The sequence below is a fragment of the Colobus angolensis genome, unplaced genomic scaffold, assembly GCF_000951035.1.
Source record: "Colobus angolensis palliatus isolate OR3802 unplaced genomic scaffold, Cang.pa_1.0 Scaffold23, whole genome shotgun sequence".
In the NCBI taxonomy this organism is placed as follows: Eukaryota; Metazoa; Chordata; class Mammalia; order Primates; family Cercopithecidae; genus Colobus; species Colobus angolensis.
The window spans coordinates 5,969,105-5,988,194 of NW_012115488.1; the positions used below are offsets into that span (position 1 = coordinate 5,969,105).

The window sequence follows — 19,090 nt, forward strand, 5'->3', positions numbered from 1 at the left end:
AAAAAAAAAAAAAAAAAAAAAAAAAAAAAACTGGATCCTAGCATGAGACTCACAGAATAAACTTGAATGAGCCACTGTGTTTTGTAGCTCGTAACTGAATGTCATATTTAACATCTTTATAAAATATCTCATTTAAATGCTCATTTCACATGTAATGCACATAAAATTTTATGGCTATGTATCCCTAATTTTTAGATGAGAAAGGTAGGGCTCAAAACATTTTGGTAACTTACATGATTTTTTTAAATGTTAGAAATTGAGTTAGAAATTTAAACTTCAGCATCCTATTTTCTAATTATTTTACCATCGTCCGTCTTTCTGAATAAAAATGTGTCACATACCATAGTGACATTTCAGCATGTTTTGCAGCCTGACTTAGAATATGTTTTAAATGTATTTATACATAATATTTATATATTTCCATAAATGGTATTTCCAGTTTTTGTCGATTTGTTGGGCTGTGGGGGTCTCTGGTTATTCTCTTCTATTTCAAAAAGCTATGGTAACTGATTTGGTTTTAATTTGCTGTAATATCAAGACTGTCTCTAAGTATTGATAAACTTCAGCTTCACTGAAATAGCCAACAAACTAAAGACATAATTGAATAAAGCAATAGAACACAGCTTTCCAGAAACATGTAAAAACCAAAGTGAATATTTAGATTTATTTTTAATAAACCTTAGTTCTTTCCTTTCCCCCAAAGCACTAGATAAACATTTTAAAAATATGGCTGCTATTTGATTTGAATATTAGGCTAAAATGATTTTAAAAATCTAATGTTATATTTAAAAGCTTAAAAATAACCCAAATCGCCTTATACATTTCTACCTGTATCATGGCCTAAAGTATAGATTAGCATGCTTGTCATGGGATCAGTCATCACGTTATCACTTGGTTTTACAATCAGCCCTCTCCCCTTCTCAAAAAATGTATCAAGTTAAATTCCACCTAAGCCTTCCTCAAGTGTAACAGCTTAATTATACTTGACAGTTAACTCCCCCAAGGTAGTATGTTTGGGAGAAACAGTTTCTTTCATGTAAATTTGATTTTTTGGCTAATTAATGGCCACTCGATGCGTTTAATACATAAATTCAAACAAAGATTTATATAGAATTACAACTGTTTTGGTTGTTGTTATGAAGTGCAATATAGTTCGAGAATCAAAATGGCAGTCTAGAGAAGGAAGGAATTGTTGAATTTGAAAAAAAAAAAAAGAAAACCTAACTGATGATTTGGAAACCAAATAAACTAGTGTATATTTCTTTGAAATGCTTTTTTTCTTTGTAGGATTGGATGAAAGGTCTGCAGGCATTTTGCAATTTACGGAAAAGTAGTCCAGGGACATCCAATAAACGCCTTCGTCAGGTGAAGCTTAATTTTCTTTGATTTTTAATTGTCACAGTTTGCTCTAACGCTTTGCTCTTTTTATTTTTATCTGAACTGTTTTGGACATCATATCTTAGGAGGGGTTAAGCCATGCTGCCACTTGCTTTAGTAGCAGGAAAACATTACTTCTTTATGAAAGAGAATGTTCTTTCTTAGTCCAAAATGCCAACTGTTAAAAACATAAGAAAGATTATTCTTCCACTTTAAATAACAATACTAAACCAACACAGCAGAAACTGTTCTGTTGGGCACTTAATTTTCCTTTAAAAATTATTTTGGCCTTTTTCAAAAAAGTAGAACATTGAAAAGATCATCAGATTTATAGCACAAATCCCAATAAACTTTTCTGGGATTTTCATTTTGAAGAACAGCTTTTAAAACCTACTGCTTAACTCTTAGGAAATATTTAATCTTATTTGAAACTGTAACATGCCCTATACTTTGATTTGTGGAGAGTTAAGCTAGGCTTTCTCTTTTTTGCCTTTACAAGGGTAACTTTATAACCTCCATTTCTTGGTTTTTTTCTTTATAGTAATCTCTATATAATTGGAAGAAGTTAGGCAAATTTTGACATTCTAGAGGTTTTAAAGAAAGTTGAGTACAATATTTACTGACCAAAGTGTCTCCTGTTCTCTTCATGTGAATATCTGATAAGCTGAGTGATTAACATACTGTTCTACTGGGAGTGGATAATGGTTGACATTTAGGTGACTAAATAGTCCCTGTAACCCAAAGTCTGGCTCTTCGCCAGGGAAATTTAAGTAGACACACAATCGCCATGTCTTCATAACATTGTAACATTTTGTAAGCTATCAAAAATCAGATTGGATTTTTGCAAATAAGAGCAAGTTGTATTTTGTATGAAACCTGAGCCATTAAACTGACATTTGCAGGTTTAACATAATCATAGCTAACATCTCAAACACTTTTTATGTATCAGTGGGCAGTGAGATTTCGTGATGTACATATACAGTTGGCCCTTTCTATTCATGGGTTCTGCATCACTGTAATCTACCAACCATGGGTCAAAAATATTCAGAAAAAAAATACAATAAAAAGATACAGTGTAACAACTATGTACATAGCATTCACATTGTATTAGGTATTACAAGTAATCTAGAGATGATTTACAGCATACAGGAGGGCATGCATAGATTTTATGCAGATACTACAATAGATTTTATGCAGATACTACATCATTTTCTATATGGAACTTGAGCATCTTGGGCTTTGTTATCTGCCAGGAGAGGTGAGGGTCTTGAAATCAGTCCCCCACAGATACTGAGGGATAACTAGTTTGTAATCCTTATCACAACCTGTAGTGTAGACTTTATACTTACATATTAGAAAGATGAGGCTTAGAGGGACAGCTTTGTCCAAGGCCACACAAGTAGTATATGGCAAGAGAGAAAGAGGACCTGATACTAGAAGGTAGATGATCTAAGTTTTGGCATCCAAACTGACAAATAACTTAGTTTCTTTAGGTTTGTATCCTTTCCTGTAAAATAAGAAGGTAAGGTCAGTGTTCTAAAAATGTTTAGCTGTGGAACTCTTGTATAGAAATAGAATCTTCCAGATAAATATTATATAACATACGGGATTTCGATTTGAGTAGTGACAGTTGTTTACTTACATTAGTAAAGAATTTTCTTCTTCATTTTCTCTTTATCATTGTTTTATGGTAGAAAAGATGTATTTCATTATTTCTCCAAGATATATATAGTGGGAGAAATAACTTGTAAAATAAAATTGCATTGTTTTATCTTTTTAGGTGGGAAGAATTATTTTAAATGTTTGAATGTTTTAAGTATGTCATATATAAAGGAAAAATATAACCAAAGCTCATATTTTCTGAAAAAAAGGGAAAATAAGTCATTATTTTTGGCTTTGTATCTTAGAGTAATTGCTTTTGAAATGTACAATTCTAGAAACCTAGGGTAATAATTTTTTTTTTTTTTTTTAGGTCAGCAGCCTTGTTTTACATATTGAAGAAGCCCATAAACTCCCAGTAAAACATTTTACTAATCCATATTGTAACATCTACCTGAATAGTGTGCAAGTAGCAAAAACTCATGCAAGGGAAGGGCAAAACCCAGTGTGGTCAGAAGAGTTTGTCTTTGAGTAAGTCTTATTTTATCATTACATTAATCATTTTCTTTTACCATATTGCGTTTCTTTCTATTTTTTTGGTCTCTAAACGATCAGAACAAGGTACCATATCCAGGTGTCCTAATAGCTATATATTTTTTTTTTCTGTTGTATTTGTTTACCTTTATTTGTAAAGTGCTATGCCCTTGGTTTTTCCACTTAGTTATTAACATGAATTATTAGCAAGTCAAAAAACTTTACTAACCCACACATACAAAATGTTTACTAAGGTTTCCAGTACTTATTTGAATGAATTATTAGTTTAGGAGGTTAAAGATGGTAGGAAAAGTGTGTAATTTGCGTGTCTTCTGTATACCAAATAATAAAATACATTGTGAATCTGGTTTTAGGTCTAGCACACTCACTTTTTTTTTTTTTTTTGGCAGAAATGGGGGTTTATTTGATACTAGAACTAAAGAAATAAGGTAGTTTGATGCCAAATCATTTTGTTAATTCTTTTTCTCCTTGTTCCTTTAGTGATCTTCCTCCTGACATCAATAGATTTGAAATAACTCTTAGTAATAAAACAAAGAAAAGCAAAGATCCTGATATCTGTAAGTTGATACAGAAACTTTCTAAAATAGAGAAAGCATGTTTTATATACTTTTAAAATTCACAATGAAATAGTCTCGAAACAGAAATTAAAAAAAAAATCGGAAATGCACATAGTATAATTTGAGATAGTTTCTTTCTGTATTATTGTATTGATTATCTTAAAGTATTGATTATCAAGAAAGAGTATACCTAAGAAAGAAAAAGACCAAGACGGTTCAACTGTACATACTGTTAAGCAATTAAGATTAAAGTATCTAGCCACCCTCCTTTCTCTAATGAATAGGAAGAATAAGAAAATGATTACAGTCTTTTTGTAGGGCTTGCCCTCATCCCTTCTTTCTACTTTTTAGGTTTTTCCATTTTTTTCTTTTTTTTTTTCTTTTGAGATGGAGTCTTGCTCTTGTTGCTCAGGCTGGAGTGCAGTGGTGTGATCTTGGCTCACTGCAACCTCCACCTCGCAGGTTCAAGCGATTCTCCTGCCTCAGCCTCCTGAGTATCTGGGACTACAGGCGCCCACCACCATGCCTGGCTAAGTTTTGTACTTTTTTCTAGTAGAGACGGGGTTTCACTATTTTGGCCAGGTTGGTCTCGAACTCCTGGCCTCAGGTGATCTGCCTGTCAGCCTCCCAAAGTGCTGGGATTACACTAGCATATTAGTAAAAAAGTATTCTATTTAAAAATTTCCCTTAAACTTGAATATGTCATTTATTCACTTCTGGTAGTCAAAGGCTCCCAGTTCCTGTCTTCAGTAGCACAACTCCTTCCATCCTGCTGCTAAAGCAGTTGACAGTGGGATTTACCAATTCACATCAGGGTGAATTAGGTTAATACCTTCTTAACACTCAGGCTTAGGGAAGGAAGTGATATGTATTAACAGATCAGAGCCTGAATATTCCTCTATAAAATGTTTATTCTGTAATTTTTTCTAGTAATTTTAGTTTTCCATTACTTTTACGATAAAATCCAAACCCCACAGTAATGACACAGAAGGAAGGCCATACCTTATATTTGAAGTGCTCTCTTTTCTTTTTTCACTACTTTTCTTCTTAGCTACACCTCCAGATCTTGTCAGCTCAAGGGTTACCTGTTTAAAGTGGAGTTTTCACCTCCACAGGCTGAATTAGATATTATTTATCTGTACTCGAACAGCATTCACCACTGTTAACAGCACTTAATGCTGAAACATAATTGATTTCTTGCCTTCTTGACTAAATTGACCTCTATGCAACTCAAAGACCACATCTCAATCATCTCTATACTCCCTACCTATCAGAGTTTAGTGCACAGTAGACATTCAGTAAATGAATGAAGCAATTAAATATTGAATTTGTGATGTTATTGGAAACTCCTTTAATGAAAAGCATTTAACACCATAGAGAAGACTGAACACCAGAAAAATTTACTTGCATGACTAATTATCATGTTATCTTTTTAGACAATAATTGCTTGTTTTTCTTCCCAAGTATTTATGCGCTGCCAGTTGAGCCGATTACAGAAAGGGCATGCCACAGATGAATGGTTTCTGCTCAGCTCCCATATACCATTAAAAGGTATTGAACCAGGGTCCCTGCGTGTTCGAGCACGATACTCTATGGAAAAAATCATGCCAGAAGAAGAGTACAGTGAATTTAAAGAGGTATTAAGTTATTTATCAGTCTTGTTTTCATTGGAATTAACAGAAACATTAAACATTTAATAAAAAATCCATTAAGCTAAACATAGTAATTCATAGCTTAGTAGCACATTGACACCAGAGAAGATTTAAAACCTTGTTTTATAGTGTGATTTTGGTAGAAATAGGTAGATTATGAATTCATTCTATTTTAAATAAATTTATTCAATGGGACATCATTTTAAATATAAGAACTTGTGAAAGAACATATTTCTTGTTAGTCTCATGGAGCATGCTTATTGCTATGTACTTTAAACAGTCTTTTAAAATGTCATTTTAGCTTATACTGCAAAAGGAACTTCATGTAGTCTATGCTTTATCACATGTATGTGGACAAGACCGAACACTACTGGCCAGCATCCTACTGAGGATTTTTCTTCACGAAAAGCTTGAATCGTTGTTGTTATGCACACTAAATGACAGAGAAATAAGCATGGAAGGTATAGTACGGCTATGTTAGTGTGACACTTTAAGAAACTGGGTTTAGATTTTATATCAAGGGTATATGGACTCTCTCTCTGAATATACTAAATTGTTAAAATTATATTGCAAAATAAGTTATTCTGTTTTCCCTCATTAAAAACTGCAGCTGGATATCAGTTCTGATTATGTTGGTTACTATGGGGAGCTGATATTTTCTAATGCAGAGTTTGGCAGATAAGTACTAGAAGCCACAAGAAAGTGGTATCTGTGTCTACATCAATGGCTCATAGTGCTTGATTATCTGGCATATTTAATTGCATTCTCTTGTTTATTTATTTATTTATTTATTTTGAGATGGAGTCTCAGTCGCCCAGGCTGTAGTGCAGTGGCGCAATCTCAGCTCACTGCAACCTCCACCTCTCGGGTTCAAGCGATTCTTCTGCCTCAGCCTCCCGAGTAGCTGGGACTATGGGCACATGCCACCACACCCGGCTAATTTTTTATTTTATTTTTTAGTAGAGACGGGGTTTCACCATGTTGGCCAGGCTGGTCTTGAACTCCTGATTTCAGGTGATCCGCCTGCCTCGGCCTCCCAAAGTGCTGGGATTACAGGTCTTGTTTAATTTTACTTATTCATTTCACAGAAGCTGGGTGTCAGTTGCATTTTATTTCTAACTTTTATAGATAGGTAGAGTTCCCAAGCTGCGGGACTTACAGTGCTTTTAGTGGCTTACAAAATAATCCACCAGCCCCCCCACCACCCCCTGCCCCGGCACTTTGATTCAGTAATAGTTCTTGCTTCTAGGTTCCCCAAATAAACAGTGAAGTTTAGAACTATTTCCTTGTCATCACAAAATATAGATTTGTCAAGGAATAGATAAAATGGTGGTCCTTATTTTACACTGAGTTTATCTTTTCCGTAGCATTTGTATTTCATTAAAATTTTACTGAAACTCAGTAGACACGTTTTAAGCTAATAAATTAATCTAAACTGGGATTTTGTGTTATATCCTTAATTGTAAATAAACCCCAAAGTTTCAAAGCATGGGGTCAATGGGCAAGAAAGCTAATTTGTGGTCCTAATTTTGTCACTAGCTGTCTAACTGATCTTACATATAACAATTCTGAGACTTCATTTTTCCATATGAACATGGCAGTGTTAATCCCTTCTCCTGTTTATGATCTAATGAGGTAATACATATGAAAGTCTTACAGAGTTAAGTCTGTAGAAGTATAGGATGTCATTGTAATTAGTACTTCAATGCTGCATGCAAAAAGTACGTTTAAGTGGTTATTCCTTTTGAGGTAAAATGAATTCACTTAATTTCCAATTTGATCACATTAGGTCAGTCCTTTACAAATAATCTAATGTAAATATTTGTGTAGATGAAGCCACTACCCTATTTCGAGCCACAACACTTGCAAGCACCTTGATGGAGCAGTATATGAAAGCCACTGCTACACAGTTTGTTCATCATGCTTTGAAAGACTCTATTTTAAAGATAATGGAAAGCAAGCAGTCTTGTGAGGTAAGAATTTAATGTTTTAGTAGGTAATAATTTGTAGCCAATTACATTTTAAGGAAAATATTAAATTTCTAAAATTATTCCTCATAGCAGTTATACCTGTCTCTAATACATTTATAAAAATGTTCTGCAAAATGGACTTTTTAAAAAAGATGTACTTTATTTTGGGATTAAAAACCATCAAGTTGCACCAGAAATTCATGAAAATACTTTTGTCATTTCCTCTACTGCACTAGTAATCTATATACTACTTACAGAAAGCATGCATAACATACATTGAAGGTTTTGTTAGTGACTTATCATATGACCTATATAGCACTTCATTACATCTAGCTTTGTCCTTGAAGGTTTTTTTGCGAGAGGAGAATTATGAGATAACCTTGACTAAAACAAAAAACATCTTTTTAGGATTATTAAAGCTTCAGTATAAATTCATAATAAACTATTAAGATAGTAAGTGGAATCTCACACATATATTCTCTCATTTTAATGGTAAAGCAGCTACAAAGAAATATATATTTTAGATCTGATACAAAAATCAGTTTAAGGAATTGTTTTCGACAGTGGACACTGGGACCTAGCAAATGTTAATCCTGCACGAAGGTGTCAATTCGTACTAATAACCTGAAGGGAAGAAATCAGTGATTTAATTTTGGAAATCTGGAGTAATGCCATAGTTAGCCTAACATAAGGATGACACAGAAGTGCAGCAGGTGGGTAGGGGAGTCTCTGGACTTTAGAGATAGGCTGCGGAATTCGGACTTCCATAGATAAATGTTCTCTGCTGACACTAGATCAGAAGGGTTACAGGAAAAGTTCTGAGAAAGGTTTGTGATTCTGCCTAAGACATTTGATATTTTTATTAGTCATTAAATAAGCCTCATTCAGAAAAGGCTTTTAATCAGCTTTTTTTACCCTCAAATAAATAGAATTGACTAACCACTGGTTGCTTTTCAGTTGGGTAATTGGGAATAAATGGTAACAAACCTACCAGAAGGAGTTCCATAGAGCAAACTACTTAAAAACTCCCATTTATACAAAGAAAAAGATTAGTACACACAGAGATACTGAAAAATAGAGAACTTTGAAAACTACAACTACTTGTTTTCCTCAATTCATTTGCATTTGTCATTGCCAACAATGCATTTCTATTGATTTATTCCTTCTTTTAGTTAAGTCCATCAAAGTTAGAAAAAAATGAAGATGTGAACACTAATTTAGCACACCTATTGAACATACTTTCAGAGCTTGTGGAGAAAATATTCATGGCTTCAGAAATACTTCCACCGTAAGTGGTGAAATTTTCATTTGACAAGAAATTGTGTATCTATGTCTTGAGAAGTTTCTATTTCTAAAACATGTGAAAGCTTTTCTGTTGTCCTAATATTATTATACTCTGGAAAAGTCATGGTTAATCTTTATAAGATGAATTATATTTAAAGAAAATAACTGTCTTAATAAAACCACCCATTGTTTTTGTACAAGCCAATATGTTTGGTTTGTATAGTAGCTTGGGGAGTGAATAGAGGTTTATAGTTTCAGATTTGAGATTGTAAAAGATATCTTGTCTATCCATTTAGTCTATACTTGATAGTTTAATCACTCTGTTAATATGCTTTTAGGTCTCCAGTATTAGTGAACTCATTTGTTCAGGCAGAAGTTAACCTAAGTCTAAATCTTTCTCCCCAGAGTTTGCAGCTGGTTAGTTCTCTGTATCTTAAAGTAAATGTCAGGAAGTTGACTGAATAAATTGATGATGATAAACTTAGTCGATAAAGGTTTCCTTACCCCTTTTAAATGTCTCATTACCTGTGGCAAAATACTTTTTTGGGGGAAAAGGCCAGTTTTATTAAACTGTGGTATATTTGGGTAAATTAAGCTTTCGGCTGCTAGGAGATCAGTAGTTTCACTTGCTTTCTGTGTTGAGATGATTGTGTTATTTTGGCAGGACACTGAGATATATTTATGGGTGTTTACAGAAATCTGTTCAGCATAAGTGGCCTACAAATACCACAATGAGAACAAGAGTTGTTAGGTAAGGCTCATCAATTCATTTGTTAAATCACAAACTGATAGATGGATAATTGTGAAAAACTGAAGAGTAACTGATAGATGGATAATGTGAAAAATTGAAGAATAACAATATACAATTCAATGCTTTTTTTCTTTGGCTTTTATGTCAAAGCCCTGTTGCACATTTTCTAAGTCCAAATGGCTGCTAAACTTAAAGTTACTATGAGATTTAGCTACTGTTTGCATTTTCTAAAAACATGAACATTCATTTATAGTCAAGTATTGGGGATTTTGAAACCCTTACAGGATGAGGTTAAAAGTTATACAACTAAAATCTGTAGCTAACTTCATATAACATTCTTCATACATACACTCACACATTGATTGGCACTAAAAGAGAAGAGCAGTAATTGACTGATTTAGATATTAATTGCTTTATTACAATCTGTGACTCTGAGCTAATCTGTAACCAGAACATGTAGTGCTGAAGCTGTGTTTCAGTCTGCTCATTGTACCATAATTAGGAAGAAATGTTTTGGCAAACCATGGAATTTGGAAGCTTATATAAAGGGACTTCATTATCATTATTCTGTAGGAAGAACTGCTTTGGCAAATCATGGAATTTGGGAGCTTATATAAGGTTACTTAATTATCATTATTCTAACTTACTTTCCAATGAAGAAGCAGATCTGTCTGGAGAGGTTAAGTTGTTGAACTAAGGTTATATAGAAAGCTGGTGGCTAAGGCACAACTAAAGGTAACTTTCTAAGACCAAATCTGATATCCTTAAGTCTTACTTGTAGGCTTTTGCTTTTGTTAAGCATACTCCAACCAATACCCCAACTAATTCCAGGCAAATGGAAGTTTAATGCAAAAGCATCATGGAATACAGCAGTTTTCTAATAATATGTTATTTAGAATATACACTGTCATGCCATGCTATATGTAAAATAATTAGATAACCATTAACACCATTATTACAGTTTGTTTTGAAAATGTGTGTTAATCCTGCCTCCAACCTAAATTTTGTCAAGGGTCTTCTATTTCTTTTTTTGGGGGGCAGATAAAATTTCTCTTGGTTATGATATGACATAATATTTAAGAACTACAGATTCTGTTTTTCTTGGCATTAATGGTGATTGAGAGGAATAGAAAAGAATTATATTCCAGCACAGTTATGTGTGAGATGTAAATTAAAACTGTTCTATAAATTTGTAAGTTTCAAACAAGTATAATTGTTAAGCAAACACAGCAGGAAATTTTGAACTGATGCAAGAGGGTGTTTTAGGGCATTTTTGCCAAGGTTATGTTTCAGGCTCATAGACCTACTGTGTATAATTATGACAATATTTTCAAGTAAAGTTTACACAAGATTCTGTAAATTTCAGAAGTCCAAAATTAAAGACTTAATTGTTATTTTTTTGAGACAGAGTATCGCTCTGTTGTCCAGGCTGGAGTGCAGTGGTGTGATTTCAGCTTACTGCGACCCCCGCCTCCCAGGTTCAAGTGATTTTCGTGCTTCACCCACCCAAGTAGCTGGGATTATAGGCATGCAGCACCACACCTGGCTATTTTTGTATTTTTAGCAGAGATGGGGTTAGACCATGTTGGCCAGGCTGGTCTTGAACTCCTGGCCTCAGGTAATATACCCACCTTGGCCTCCCGAAGTGTTGGATTACAGGCATGAGCCACCATGCCCAGCCAATATATTACAATTCCTATAAATGCTGTTTGAGAAGTAACTACTTTCTGAGAGTCCAAAAATTAGCAAACAGGTACATGTTCAAAGGTAAATGCTGAGAAATTGGGTAACCCACTCTAACAGAGAACAGAGATTTTGCCTATTAATGTCTAGAGGAATTGCGTAACTCATTATTTTGCGAATAATGCTTGTCTTTACATAGATTACATCTATCAATCTGTAGAAGGAATTGCATAATTCATTATTTTAGAAATAATGCTTGTCTTTACATGGGACAAGAGGTTATTAGTGTAGATTCTTCTTAAAAGGAAATTAGAGAGAAATTATCTACATGACAACATATCCTCCCTACCAGTGACTAAAGGAGGCAGAATAGGAGTATCTATGCAAGCTTCATTTTCACACTTAACTTGTCCCAAAATAAAATTAGCAGATAAAATAATATATGACAGCTGTTAGTATAATTTTTGCTTTTGCCATTGTTTTGTAATTTGACAACTTTTTAAAACTTTAGAATTCCTAATGTCTTGCCTTAAAAGTTTTCCAGGCTGGGCATGGTGGCTCAAGCCTGTAATCTCAACACGTTTAGACCAAGACAGGAGGATTGCTTGAGGCCGGGAATTTGAAATTGTCCTGGGCACCGTATTGAGACTCTGTTCTCTACAAAAATAATGTAAAAAAAAAAAAAAAAAAATTAGCCGGGTATGGTGATGTGCACCTGTAGTCTTAACTACTCTGAGCCTGAGGCAAGAGAATTGTTTGATCCCAGGGGTTCAAGGTTGCTGTGAGCTGTGATTGAGGGCCCCTGCACTCAAGCCTTGGTGACAGAACAAAACCCTATCTCAAAGAAAAGAAAGAAGAAAAAAAAAAAACCTTTCCAGTGTTCCATTATAGACATTTTCATTTATCAATAAGTCACTTTTTCTCTAGTGCAATGGATTCTTATTTTTATATGAATCATCAACAAAATCAATGCAGCCAACTTAAAGCTGTTTTGTTTAAATAAATTAAGAAATGAGGATGTGTGAAATTCTGAAATTGTACAGAATTATGGTTATATAATATAAAAAGTTTATTTATACTCCTGTGGTATTTCAGAAATTCTTAGGGTTCCCGAGGATACTACTTTAAGTATCACATGACTACTAGGCCTGGAATAATAAATAGTAAGCAAGACAGTAAATACTATAGATGAACAACATTTTCCCAAAGTTAATCCAAATTCTAAATTGGGAAAAGTGAGTAATACATTCAGGAAGCAGATATATATATATATTCTTAAAATATGATGCTTTGGCTTACTGTTTTCTTAAAGCTTTCTGTGTCTGGGCTTTCTTTTATTGGTTTAGGGTGAAGTTTATGGTTCTATGAGTACTAAAAATTCTGTTTTATATGTATTGTTTTAATGTAACACATTATATATGTGTTTTCTAAAAAAAAAAAAAAAAAAAAATTTCCCTCCCATTCAGTGGTTTTGTTTTTCTTCGACTCATCTGTCCTGCCATCCTGAATCCACGGATGTTCAAGTAAGCCAAGACTGCACCACTGCATTCCAGTCTGGGCAGCAGAGAGCTACGTCGTAAAAAAAAAAAAAAAAAAAAAAAAATTTCCCTCCCATTCAGTGGTTTTGTTTTTCTTCGACTCATCTGTCCTGCCATCCTGAATCCACGGATGTTCAATATCATCTCAGGTAATCAGCTTTTGATAAATTTCAAAATTCAAAAAATTACAATTAACAGTTTCACACTGTTAGACAAGAATACTCTTAAAATAAATTAAATCTAGTTTTTTTTTTTTTGATTATCCAATTCTAGTCTTGGCATATATAAAGTACTCCAAAGCACCCTTCCTTCCTTCCTTGTGCTTCTTCAGCTTTTTTCTTTTTGTTTTCTTTTCTTCCATCTCATATCTAATCTGAGATGGCATGATTACACACATTCCACCTTTTTTTCTGATGCTATTGTGTCTCAAACCTTTATAATAAATAACTTCTTGTAGTCTGCAACTTGGCTTTTTCAAGTTGGGAAGAGCTTTGCTTAGCCCATTGCTAGACTGCTGCTAGCTGGATCTTCAAGATCAAATTAAATGATATCTACAGTTAGAATAGTATTCTGTGAGTACGTATGAAGAAAGCAGTCCTGGTTCCTCTCATTAGAGATTTTTAAAGTCACCAGTTATATAGTGTAAATTGGCCATTTTAAACTTCAGTAAACCTGATCCAGTTTTATTACCCATATACCCATTTTGAGATGACTTTCAGGTGTTACACACTTTTTTCAAAGAAAGGATAACAGGGATATTTGTGACTCTGAATGTAATAATGAACCATTATAAACAGCAGGAACTAGAATTTTTACCTTAATAATCTGAAGCTCAAAATTGTATTAAAAATGTTTTGGAAATGTCTTAATTTTTTCTTTTATATAGCCATCACGTCTCTGTAATTATCTTTTATTGCTACTAAAGTAGTTAAATCTACAAATCCATTAAGATTAAGGGTTTGAAATTCTTTTGGAGAGATCCATCTGAATGTTTGCCTCAGACAACACTATCTAAAACTAGGCAGTCAGGTAGATTATCTATGGGATTTTACTGTTAAATAATTAAGTTCCAGAGCTTATATTTAATAGACACCAATACTTGTCATTTACATCCTACTTATCTGTGTTCTACAGGGAAATGCCTCATGATTTCCCTTTAAAATATTTTAAAAGTTTATTAAATTTCATGTTTTTCTCCTCAAAATAAAGCAGAGGTCCTAGATTTTATCTTGCTTCTTGTGCTTTAAGTGAATTATTTGGATTGCAGATAATGTTGGGAGCAGGGAATTGCTCAGATTGCTAACCTGAGTAGGCCAAAATTAGCTTTGTGAACTGTCACAAAACATGGGAGGAGTGACAGTCTTTTTTAGTGATAAAGGTAAAGCTTTGAGGTCCTCTGAAATAGTATCAACCATTGGAAATTGCTGCGTTTTGTAAGTACCCTTTTCACAAGCCTAGAAGCACTGATAAGCATATTCAGTTTTCCTCTTTTAACTCAAGTTCTTTTGAATTATACAGATCATAAATTTTTTTTTCAAAAAAAATTTTTCAAAAAACATTCTGAGTTGTGAATGGAAGAATGGGTAGTAGTTTCACAGTAAAGAAATGTTAAAGTGCTAAATTTATAATGGTTTAGCTGAAAGTGCTGTTGGAGTTGGTGTCATTAGCTGTGCCCAATTCTCTTCCAGATTCCCCATCTCCTATTGCTGCAAGAACACTAATATTAGTGGCTAAATCTGTGCAGAACTTAGCAAATCTTGTGGAATTTGGAGCTAAGGTAAAAACATTTTGATACTTTAAAATGTAATTTATGACTGCAAGTTTGACATGATAAAATGATAAAATTTGGCTTAAGTGAAATTTTTAGCAATGAAAGATTATTTTTGTTGCTATGTTTGTGTTTAAAGCATCTTGTTTAAATTTTACATTTTAATAGTGGAATTTTAAAAAACACCACTTCAGCCATTATAGAAAACAAATTTTTCAAGGTCCAGTGTACTCAAATTCTCCCACTTTTAACATAAAAACAATAAATGAGTACATTTTAATACAAAAATTCATTAAAAATTTTATTTCACAGTAAACCTTCACTGTAAATATTAAAACTCAAGATTTTTTTTTTTTTTGACACCTACATGTAACTGTACTATCTAAGGATAATGACTAATATTCAGTTGGGATATCATGCCTCCTGCTTCTGTCACCTAATATGTGACAGACTTCTTGCCATATGTGGAAACAGGTAACTCATTATTCTTCATAATGGATATTTAGATGGCTTCCAATTTGTCCCTGTTATTGTTGTAACATATATTTACATACATTTCCTTTCATACTTGTTCAATTATTAGCTGAACTTAGGAGTAAAATTACTAATACATGTTTTAGGCTTTGCTATGTATTACAAGATTTCCTGTCAACAACTTAAGATTCTTTTGTCACTCCTCACAGCCTTGCCAAAACTCAGTGGGTACTATACTTTCTTCTTTTCTGCCAATTTGATAGGCAGAATATTTTGTATTTCATTGTTTTATTACTGTTAGAGAGACTTTCATTGTCTCTATCTTTGGAATTGCTTATTGAGGTCCTTGTCTCATTGAGTTTCTTAATGATTTTTAAGAGTGTGTTAATCTTAACCTTTTCCCTATTTATAGTATAGTTGTAAGTAGTCAGGATTTTAGTATGATGAGCAGTTAACATGTATGGCCTAGGTTTTGAATTCATCTGAATCTTGAGGCAGGTTACAAATAAGATATTTTCCTATTGCAGTCTTCATTATATTGGTATTTTAATTCCCTGTAATCTCTGCTGGATTCGAACCTATGATTTGGGACCATGTTTGAGTGATTTTATATATAAGCAATTTGTGTCTGCCAGTCTGTGTGTTATGATTTGTGCTTGGGTTCAGAATTTTCTTTCATTAAAAATGCCCATACTCCTCAGTATAGCCATTTGCTTATATACTAAAGGAAAATAGTGTCATTATATGATTTAATTAATTCTTGTGAATGTGTTGCTGCTGCTACACCTAATTTATAAGAAGTATTGCTACATGTATGGGTTTTGCTATATTAATTTGGTGTGAAAGTAACTGTGGTCTTTGCTGTTAACTGTAATTACTTTTGCATCAACCTAATAGGTCAAACAGTGGTTTGTTTCCGGTGCATATAATAGAAGCATTTTATTTTTCAGGAGCCCTACATGGAAGGTGTCAATCCATTCATCAAAAGCAACAAACATCGTATGATCATGTTTTTAGATGAACTTGGGGTATGTATATAGTTTTTAGGTACTTTTTAAAGACTTAGAAGTTGGCATAGCTGAGTTAACCCATTAACCCATTTAAGCAGCAATCTTTAGAAAGATTTTCTATCCAAAACTAAAAAGACAAAAAGCCTGCAAATTTTTGTCTACCTTCCTAAACAAAAAACAGCATTTTTGTTTGTAATTAAAACCATTTATTCTTAAACCAAAGCATACATTATTGTGGCTTTTAGACTACTTCCGTCACTTTTTAGGGTCTGTCTTGTTTTTCATATCCTTTTAAAGCTATCACATCTGACTGCCATGACATTCTGTTGCCTCCTTAGCTTTTTTACTTTGCTGCTACTATGTGGGGCTTGAAGCAAGACGATGACACAGTTCTGACCAGGTTAAATAAGTAAATAGACTGAAAAGTCTTCTTTTCTAGGAATAAAAGACATGGATTTGGTGTTACACTTCATTCAGTGTGAATATCTATGCCTCATTTGGGCCTTGTTAATAAAATGTGATTACAAAATTATGAATGAGGTTATTTTATAATTTCTAGGACCCTGCCTTTAAGAGTTAGATTTTCATGATTGTACAGATTTTCAGGTACTGAGTCAGTTTTAAACTAAACTTATTAATAATTCAGTTCATATATAGGGAAACCAGCAAGGTACATGTACACATATACATGTGAATAGAGCCAGGTATAAGGCATGGCATTAGGGAGCGCTAGGATTGGAGATTGAGGTGTCCATGTTCTGTCTTAATATATTCAGATTCCGTTAAAAAGAACACCACAATTTGTGGCAAACAAATCAGGAATGCCTGTGAGTCACTAGTTTAGTGTATGAAAAATTATGGTATAGCTCTATGTAGTGAAATTGACAAGCTAAAAGTCCATCATGCTTCTATATGTGAACTGGGATTCAGTTGATCATTGGAAAACATTTTTACTATAATGTTTAAGGAACTGTTAATGTTTAAGGAACTGTGTGAGAAATTATGCCACACAATCTAGGATTTCATACTGCTTAGAATCCAAATATAATACTATGATATTTCTTTACTATCTGTATACCATCTGTATAAGCCAAATTTATTTTTGAAGACCCACTTCAATTATTATCTCCTTCAGGAAGCTTTTGCTGAGCCCCAAACGTGAATAAAGTAACTTTTGTTTTACCTCCTAAGCATCCCCTGCATATCTGTGATATAAACTCTGTGTTGCTATGATTACTTTTTCTAAAGTCCTTTCTACTAGAGTCAGTTCTCTGAAGGCAAATATGGTGTCTTTCATCACTATAATCCTTTAATCACTGAATGAATATATCCTGTATAACCGTGTTTCTCTATCCCAGAGAAAACATTGTTTTGCAGTTTTTAGCAGTGTAAAGCAAATACGGTCACCATTTTACTGGTAATCCAAGCCTTTGTTAAATGTTATTCCAAGGCTTAAAATAACACTGCCATTTAGTGTTGATAATAAAGTACAGGTTGAGTATCCCTAATCTGAAATCTGAAATGCTAAAAATTCCAAAACTTGTTGGGCACCAACAGGAAATGCTATGTGGAAAATCTCCAATTCTGGATTTTTGGATTTGGGATGCTCAACTGGCAAGTATACTGCATATATTCCAAAATCCGAAACACTTCTAGTCCCAAGCATTTTGGGTGATATTCAACCTATACTATAAACTTTAATTATAGTGACTAAGTTACTTTATGAAGCTTATCTGAAAGTACCATAATTAACACTGATTATTCCCACATATTAGCACGTATTCTGAACACAGTCCACAGATAATGTCTAACTTGACATGTTCTCATTGCATTTTCATAGTGCAGTTCCTACTTATATGCATATTAACTTAGACAAACTACAGGAGCTTAATAATGAAATTTCATCTAGGAATTTTAAGTATAGGCTACATTTAATCCAGATTAGCAGTTAACCTACACTATTTGGCATATGTTCTATATTTCAGATATAAAGCTAATTGTTAGGAAGCCACACCCCCCGACCCTATTTTTAAAATAGCAATAATATTGTACCACATCTGTCATGCTATGGAAAAAAAGAGAATCTGGCTTTCATGTAAATACAAAGGTTACAGAGTCTATATTTTACTATCAATGCTGAATTTTATATTTCAATAAGAATCTTCGGAATTTTAAGAAATCTGAGAATTAAAAAAAATTATCTAATATACCCAATTAGAATATTTTCACACGAGACTATAAAGATTTGTATTTCTAACAAAAAATTAGCCGGGCATGGTGGCAGGTGCCTGTAATCCTAGCTACTTGGGAGGCTGAGGCAGGAGAATTGCTTGAACCCGGGAGTTGGAGGTTGCAGTGAGCCGAGATCATGCCATCACACTCCAGCCTGGGCAACAAGAGCGAAACTCTGTCTCAAAAAATTAAAAAAAGAAAAAAGATTTGTATTTCTAAATGCAATTTTACAATTCCCTTAAAGAATGTACCTGAACTTCCGGACACTACAGAGCATTCTAGAACGGACCTGTCCCGTGATTTAGCAGCATTGCATGAGATTTGTGTGGCTCATTCAGATGAACTTCGAACACTCAGTAATGAGCGTGGTGCACAGCAGGTAGGCTTTCACCAGCCTTCATTAACAATGATGTTTCAAGGATAACACTTTGAGAGGTAATAAATAGCTGAATTCTGGTTAACATTTTTTCTTGTTACATTAAATTTTTGAGACTCTGCATCATATTAACAAAAGATCTCAGCAGACAGAAATAACGGGCCCAGACTAAAATGATGTACATTTAATACTGAAAAACATCAGGTTTTGCACTTGAGTCTGCATGTTAATTCTAATGGAAAACAGCGTAACTGTTAATATACT

General features: G+C 33.6%; 1 protein-coding gene across 5 annotated transcripts in view; it reads left to right on the plus strand.

Annotated features, from left to right (window-relative positions):
• The window catches only part of RASA1 (RAS p21 protein activator (GTPase activating protein) 1), a 130,398-nt gene that overhangs the window by 109,237 nt on the left and 2,071 nt on the right, over positions 1–19,090 (plus strand). For all 5 annotated transcript variants that reach the window (XM_011944238.1, XM_011944241.1, XM_011944242.1 and 2 more), the window contains 12 exons: positions 1,288–1,365; positions 3,350–3,507; positions 4,012–4,088; positions 5,553–5,725; positions 6,042–6,201; positions 7,571–7,713; positions 8,883–8,998; positions 9,659–9,745; positions 13,048–13,115; positions 14,655–14,743; positions 16,159–16,236; positions 18,695–18,829. In XM_011944238.1, the coding sequence (XP_011799628.1) occupies positions 1,288–1,365; positions 3,350–3,507; positions 4,012–4,088; positions 5,553–5,725; positions 6,042–6,201; positions 7,571–7,713; positions 8,883–8,998; positions 9,659–9,745; positions 13,048–13,115; positions 14,655–14,743; positions 16,159–16,236; positions 18,695–18,829 (1,362 nt within the window). The remainder of the gene's footprint in view (positions 1–1,287; positions 1,366–3,349; positions 3,508–4,011; positions 4,089–5,552; positions 5,726–6,041; positions 6,202–7,570; positions 7,714–8,882; positions 8,999–9,658; positions 9,746–13,047; positions 13,116–14,654; positions 14,744–16,158; positions 16,237–18,694; positions 18,830–19,090) is intronic.